At 39.9% G+C, this 8,050-nt stretch overlaps 1 protein-coding gene across 1 annotated transcript; it reads right to left on the bottom strand.

The window, feature by feature from the left end:
- Positions 1–2,433: 2,433 nt before the first annotated feature.
- Positions 2,434–3,006, bottom strand: DMP7 (transmembrane protein, putative (DUF679 domain membrane protein 7)). Its single transcript, XM_068638409.2, has one exon. The coding sequence runs from the start codon at positions 2,956–2,958 to the stop codon at positions 2,434–2,436; it is 525 nt and encodes a 174-aa protein (XP_068494510.2). The 5' UTR covers positions 2,959–3,006.
- Between the last annotated feature and the right edge of the window lie 5,044 nt (positions 3,007–8,050).

The following is an 8,050-nucleotide window of genomic DNA, read 5'->3' as shown; positions in this document are numbered from 1 at the left end:
AGTTGTATTTACAAATATGGTCTAAGATTTTATTAGAAGGGTGGCCAAGTTTGAAATGACAAATATCAAAATTCTGAGTTTCAAAGTTGGTAACATTATTGATATGATTCTTATGAGAACTGATAAAATCCATGTCAGAAGCAATATGATATAAGCCATCAATGATATTAACTTTCCCTACCGTGAGGACGTATGGGTATCCTGTATCTGACAATTTTGATGGGCAAAAAGACATTGCAAACTAGAACAAGAAATAAGATTTTGAACAAAAATGATGTTTAATGTGAATTCGGGAATGTATAGAACATTATAAATGGTAAGTCATTTTGTTATCTGGATAGTACCTGCATAATTTGCAAAGACGTATGTACCTGCAAATATTTTTCATGCATGTTACATGATATGTGGCACCCGTATCAAGAATTCAAGAAGAATTTTTACCTTTTTCATTCGGTTGTACAGTAGATGACTCACAAAGGGAGTTAATCTGTTGAATTTTGCTTTATGAATTTTGTAAAATTTTCAGCAATTGTTGTATCTATTATGAAGTTAACGACTCAACAACTTGCTAATTCTCAACATGATTTAGTTGTCCCTCTTCCATAGTAAATTGAGATTGATTTTCTGATTCCATTTGATTAACATTGTTCTCGTATCTTTGCTTCATCCATGGAGGAAATCTATGTTTCGAGTAACACACATCTACCATGTGATTCATCTTGTGTTAGTAACTACACTGCTTCAATTGATTTCTTGATCTTCCACTTCCTTGCATTTTCCAACTATTATTCTGGTAATTGCTAATTCCATTCTGAAACTTCCATTCTTATGTGTTGCTATTGTTGATGAAACCCTTGGATTCTACTGGATTATTTCCATTAGGTTGTCGTTCTTGTTGTTGTACAAGAGAAAAAACTTTATTAATGTTAGACAATGGTTTCATGTAATATTTGAGTTTTAACATTTGTATGAAGCATGTAATCTCTATTGATGAATTTTATTTTATTCTTTGATAGTAAAGCATGTTCCATTCCACGACTCCAGGTAGGATAGTTAACACCATCTAAAATAGCTGTAACAAGAATCATTCCTAGATTCTCTCCAGGATGCAAATAATACAGGCTAGATAGATTTTGTGATGGATCCATGAATCTTGAGAGAAAAAAGACCACAAAGAGGAAAAAAAATATAACAAAAAGGATAAAGAAAGAAATAAAAAAAAAATATGAAAGAAGAACAAAGCGGATCAACCCGCTCTAATACCATGTTGTCATTCGTCCATGGTGTGCAGAAGACAGGGGAAGACCAAGAGACACGCACCAAGAGGAACAAACGATAAACAGAACAGAGAAAGAAGAACAATTTTTAATTTATTATTCATGTGCTGGAAAAGAAATACAAAGGGCTATTTGTAAGGAAAGAAGCCTAAGTAAAAAGGGCCTAAAAAGTAAAAAAAAAATCAAGCCCAATAGAAAAGAAAACTACAAAAATAATGAAGTCTAATAGAAATAGAAAGTTTAATTGTCTCTAGAAATAAGTCAAAGAGACTCCTAGTGAATATTAAGAGGGAAATAAAAACAAAAACATAAACCACCGGCAATTGGAGTGGAGGTAAGTTAAGCTAAGCATGCAACTTCTAATAAGGTAAATTACTCTCCTACTAGAATATGCATACATGCTACACAAAGATACGTTGTGGTTTTCTAGAATATGTTTTTTTTTTTTTTTTTTTTTGAACAGCAATGAATTAATAAAATTATGAGGGGACACTTAAGGGTGTCCCAACCCTTTACAGATCCATTAGAGGAGGACATCAGCAACACACCTGAGCATAGTAGGGAGCAGGTTTGTACTAGTAAAAACCCCCAACCTCAAAAGTTTTCTAGAATATGTATACATGCTACACAAAGATACGTTGTGGTTTTCTAGAATATGTATACATGCTACACAAAGATACGTTTGGTTCGTTGTGCAGGTTGTAGTTTTTAGTTAGTATTGGAGGTTATGACAGATTCAGTCTCAAACTTATTGTGTTATTGTATAGGGTTGAAGTATCTTTCGAATCTATTTTATTTAATTCATTTTTTACCAATAAAAAATATATATTTTCTTGCTGTTTTAATAACTCTAATTAGAAAAATATAAGCAATAGAACTAAATCTATTTTTCAAATTGAGTTCACAACACCCTAAACAAGAGTTCAGACATGTTCTTGGTCAACAACTAAGATGCCTAACTATTTCAATGCTTGAATCATACGTGACTCCACATGTGCTTCCATTGATTTAAACTCTATTTATTTTGGGTTTTAAGTCATCAATTACACATTAAGTGATTCTTGTAACTGAAGAGAGAAATTTTGTTACTGTTATTGTCAGAACATTGTGTCAGAAATACAGAAAAAGCATGGTATAAAGAATAAAGAACATGGTACTAATCACGAGAGAGAGGAAAGCCAATCCCATGTCTTTGGCCAGGGAATGCAACAAAAAGAAGGCTACAGACAAGGCCAATCCCAACAGGCAAAACCATGAGAAGCTCCTTGGCGTCCTCAGAAGGCTTTGGAACAAAACAACTCACCACACTTCCATCAAAGAGTGCAATTGCCATGAAAACCAATATTGACATGAATGCATGGATGAAATCAATGAACCTTAGCCTATACTTTTCTGCCTCATCTGCAGGAAGCCTCACTGATGCATCCATAACCCAGATTCCATTCATTGATGCCACCCCATATCTCACCTTCCCCCTCTCATCCCTGAAGCTGTCAGTGAAGGAGAGAAGAAAGCATGAGATGCTGCAAAGGGTCAAGAGGCCAATGGTCATGGCTTTGTTTGTTATGGTTTGGCATTGGCCTTGGTGTGTGAGAAGGGGTGATAGGGTTTGGAATATTAGCACTGTTCCAGTTGGAAGAAGCTTGGACAAATGTGCTGTGCCTTTGAAAGCCTTTCTCATGGTTTTTTGTGCTGGGGTTTTGGTTGTTTTGTGTGGTAGTACGTTTTCCAAAAGTGGTTGTAGAGTACTCACATCAAAATCCATCTCTTTGGTTTTTCTTGAACCTAGTTCAAAGTGTTTGTCAGTTTAGGATTGAAATTTGCCTTTGTTAAATATAAGTGCATGCAGCCCCAAGCAAGAAACAGAAAAACATTTACGTGACCAATGGAAAATGTTGGTTCAGTTTCGTCTGAGGTTGTGGCAACGTGGTTTGTTACAACCTGAACTGATACACTTTTTGGATGTATCTTTGGTTCAGTAACTGGTACATGGAACTAGATGTTATATTGTTATTATTGTGCTATTTATGGTGAAGAAATAGGTTATATGTTTTCCCATGAAAGAAGAGGTTATATAAATAAGTAATTAAGAAGCTTATATATGGTTTTGTTTCGTTTTGGTGAAATGGATTTTCTTTTATTGGAAGTGTTTACAGGTTCCCTTTCATTTGTATAGTGAAATTGTTCTGGTAAGGATTTTAACATATACTTGAAAACGGTTAATTTGTTATTTTCTTTCTTATTTGAATTCCATAATGCTAAGATACAAAAAAATAAATTACTATTTTTAGCATACGCGTAACTAACTTTAACCAAATAAAAGCAAAGAAAATTAGAATGTGTAAATTACTAAATTGATTACTCAACAGGCTTCCACGAAATTGATACAATGGGATAATTGCTATTCACATTTCTTATTTTTACCGGTATATGTATTTTTATATTTATTCTTCTAAAAATACCACTTTTACTTTCCAATATCTTCAAATTTCAAAACATTATTAAAAATATGGAATGCGTTAAATTTTTAATACTTCTTGACGAAATTTTTTAGATGTTAAATATTTTAAAACTCTGGAAAGTGCTTTTTAAAATGCTGGAGTTGGAACACATTTTCTGGAAAATATGTTATATATAAGCAATTAATAAATAAAAATCTATATAAGTTTTGGTTGGAATAGAGGAGAGAGGAAAATGAAGTAAAGGAAAAAAGAGAGAGTGTAAGATGTGTTGTTTGGATTATTTAAGAAAAAGAAAGTGAAACGTTGAGTGGTAAAGAGATTGTAGTTGTTTTAACTAATGTAATAAAATATTTTTTCTATTAATAAGCTTAAAAAGAAAATTAAAAATATTTTTTCATAAAAAATAAATTTTAAAAATATTTTGATGTAAAAATAATTTTAAATAATTATAAATTAGAATTAAAATAAAATTTATATTATAAAATTATTATAGAATTTAACAAATAAAAATGATAACTTAAAATAATAATATATTAAAATAATTTACTTCACAAATTATTAAAATTTAAATTATTTTATTTTATTTTATTTATTATTTAAGTATTTTTTTATTTTAATTACTTATCTGATTAATGTAATTATTAATAAATATTAAATATATAATATTAACCTAATTGATTGTATGCTTATTTTTTCTTTAAATCTTCTCAATTTTTAATAGAAAGTTTGCAAAGTAATATTTTTTTAATTTTACATATTTATTCTATCTGGTTCTGGAAACTTTCTCTTTAATTCTTTATAAACAGTATGTTTACTCATTTCCATCTTCGAAATAAATACACTTAACTTTTTGCATTCATTGGAAATTTTACTTTTCAACCTAATAGTGATTTCACCAAAAACAAAAATTGGAATATGAGAAAAATAAATATATCCACCACCACATGGACGAATTTAAACATTTTTTTATTAATTGATATATATTTTTAAAAATTACTTCCGAGCTGTATTTAGCACTAATAGAAAATGTACCGCCCTGGTAGTCGGAAGTGATGACGTGGCATCCAGCTACAGTATAGGCGTGTGACGTGGCATCCAGCTACAGTATAGGCGTGTAGACAAGGCGCCAGGTTGGTAGAAGGGAAAGAAGTCGGGGGGCTCGTGAAGTCGCCAGTTATTAAGTTGGCGTGTTCCGATCTCCAGCATACCAGAACCGGCGATCACCGGGTTAAAGATGAAGTCGCCAGATGTAAACCCAGGCGACCAAGTGATTGGAGATCGCCAGAGCAAGCACATCGCCAGAGATGAAGGTGGCGCAGATTATGAAGGCGACCGGCGAGACCACAGGGAAGGTGTACGAGAGCACCCTAACTCGCCAGTTCCAGTAGAGATTGCACTCCCAAGTTAGCTATGCACTGGGCAGTACCATGCATAAATAACTTAGCCAAAAAGAGAGTCAGGAGCAGCGCCCAAGTCAAGGAGGCTCCAGATGATGGCACGTGTACGACTGGATGCGAGCCACGTGTCCAGGCCTGTAACTGCCAGGAGAGAGAAAGTGACCAGGTATATAAGAGTTCTCAACGAACTTTCTGAGGTACGCACGTTCAGATTATACTCTTTACGCTTGCGAGTTCTAGAGCTGACTGTGAGAGAGAACATTGCACGGTTCCTTGAGATTTCTTGAGTGTTCTTGCTCTTGGTATTTGGTGGTTCGGTCACTGACTTGGGCGTTGGAGTGCGATCGGCCGCAGCGGCGCCGATCTGTTCTTTTGCAGGTTCTTGAGGTGGATCTTGAAGAAGGACGGAGGTTCAAAGCGGTGCACAAGTCGATCCTTTGACGAGGCAGGTTCCAACGTTCTGGTCAACAGGAAGGATCATCAGGCGCCCACCGTGGGGCCGTGTAAAACCTGTTCCCATCCACAGCGTGAGTTCTTGGAGGTTTTCGTGATTTTCTGTGTGGTTGTGTGCTGGTGAAACCGTAGTTTGCTGTTCGCTTGAGATTTGTCGGTGTTTTCGCGTTTCGCGCCGTTCGTTTGGATTTTTGTTCGGTGAAGTGAGGTTTTCTGTTGTTTACGCACGACTTGTTCGGTGGAGTTTGAGTTCCTTCGCTCGTTTGGTTATCTGTGAGAGAACCGGTGGTTTCTGGTGGAGTTGCAGGTTTCTTTGGAGGTTCGCGGTGTTCTTGAGTTTCTTGAAGAGTTTCGCGCAGCTTTTTCCGATTGATCGTTGAATCGATCGTAGCTGAAGTAAGTGTTGTTCACTGCATTCTGTGATTCGCTAAGTTTCATGAGAAAAATGAGAAGCAATCGTTCAAGTCCGGTTGCGCCCGTCGCTGCTGAAGGCGCCGCCGCTATGACCATGGCGCAGATGGCAGAGATGATGCGTTCGTTGCAGGCAACTGTGGAAGCCTCGCGCATAGAACAGGCGAGAATGCATGAGGACCTGGTCGCCTCTCGCGCCAGGAATGATGAGCTCAGCAAGGTGACTGAGGAGCTGCGTTAAGCCCTTCAGGAGCAGCAAGGGCGTTCTACTGCTGAAGAGGTTGCGCCGTCGTCGCCACCTCGTGTTTTTCCTATGCCTTTTGTTCAGGCGATTACGGACACGCCTATTCCTGCGAGCGTGGTTCCGGTTAAGGCTGTTTTCACCGATGTGGAGGATCCTGAAGCTCACCTCACCACGTTCCATACGCAGATGATGCTGTCAGGGGGATCAGACGCCGTGTATTGCAAGATGTTCGTGAGCACGCTCCAGGGAACGGCGCTGGAATGGTTTGTGAGCCTGCCTAACGGTCACATAACCAGTTTCCAACAGTTCTCGAAGATTTTCGTCGAGTAGTATATTGTGAATAAGGCACCGCCCAGGGTGTCTTATGATTTGTTTGATATAAGGCAGTATCAGGGAGAGTCCCTCCGAGACTACCTGAATCGCTTTGGGGCGCAGATGGTCAGGTCGCCGGCCAAAGATGAAGAAATGCTAGTCTATGCATTTAAGAAGGGCGTGTTGCCGGGACCATTCTGCGAGGCGTTGATCAGGGCACACCCCGCCACGTTTGCTGAGGTTAGGCGACTTGCGGTGGCCCACATCGCCGATGAGAGCGAAGTCACCGAGAAGAGGGGAAGCGTGGCTCCCGCTAGGCCACGCGCCCAGACCAGGATCCAGCCACAGAGGGTGCTGGAGGCAGCGGCGGCCAGAAGGGATCAGAGGACTCGCCACCCTTACGATCCGAGGAAGAACCAGGGTAGGGGCCAAGGACGCCAGCAACCAGCACGCCGGGAATACATTCGCCCGCCTAAACACAAGTTTGTCATGGGATTGGCGGATCTGATCGCCATTCCCAACATATCCGCTAGGTTGAAGGCGCCAGAGAAGGTGGGCGACAAGGTGCTGGGACCAAAGCCAGACGCCTGGTGTGAGTTTCTCCAGGGCTTTGGCCATACAGTGGACTCGTGCTTAGCATTAGGATACCAGCTCGACGATCTGGTAAAGAGCGGGTTCCTAAATGACTATTTGCTGGACAGAAGGACGGGGGGCGCGTCGAGCTCCCAACCAGCAGGTGCTGAGGCTCAGCAGCACGAGATGCCCACGCACAGAGAAATCCACACCATTGCAGGGGGTTTCTCAGGAGGTGGATGCACCGCGTCACAGAGGAAGAAGTACGCAAGGTCTGTGATGACGGTGGATATGTTTGAAGACCACTCGCCAGAAGTGGATATTACATTCACCAAGCAAGATCTCCGGGATGTTGTGCCTCATGACAACTATCCCATAGTAATTTCGTTGATAACAGCAGGAAGAAAGGTCCACAGGGTGCTGGTGGACCAAGGAAGCTCGGCAGACGTGATGTTTTGGCCGACTTTCACGCAGTTGGAGTTGCCCCTTGACCAGCTGAGGCCCTAAGGAGGGTGTTTGTATGGTTTCGCTGGTGACCAAGTGGAGGTCAGGGGGTACATAGAATTGAGGACAACGTTTACAGACGTGGCGGGTTCAAGAACAGAGAAAATGAAATACCTCGTTGTGAACGCTCCTTCAGCATACAACATCCTGTTGGGAAGACCCACGCTCAACAGGATAGGTGCCATACCGTCGACCCGACACATGAAGGTGAAGTTGCCGTCTATGGAGGGGGTGGTCATCACCATCAAGTCCGATCAGAAGGAAGCGAAGAAGTGCTATGAGAATAGCCTGAAAAACAAGAGATCGGTGAGTTATGTAACAACCACCCCGCCTCCTGGTGTGAAGCCCAGATCGACGGTAACAGAAGAAATCGCCGGAAGGGACGTGGAGATGGTGGACGCTGAGCTGGGGGAGGGG

The sequence above is a fragment of the Phaseolus vulgaris genome, chromosome 11, assembly GCF_051622355.1.
Source record: "Phaseolus vulgaris cultivar YP4 chromosome 11, ASM5162235v1, whole genome shotgun sequence".
In the NCBI taxonomy this organism is placed as follows: Eukaryota; Viridiplantae; Streptophyta; class Magnoliopsida; order Fabales; family Fabaceae; genus Phaseolus; species Phaseolus vulgaris.
This window is presented reverse-complemented; position numbering and strand designations above follow the sequence as displayed.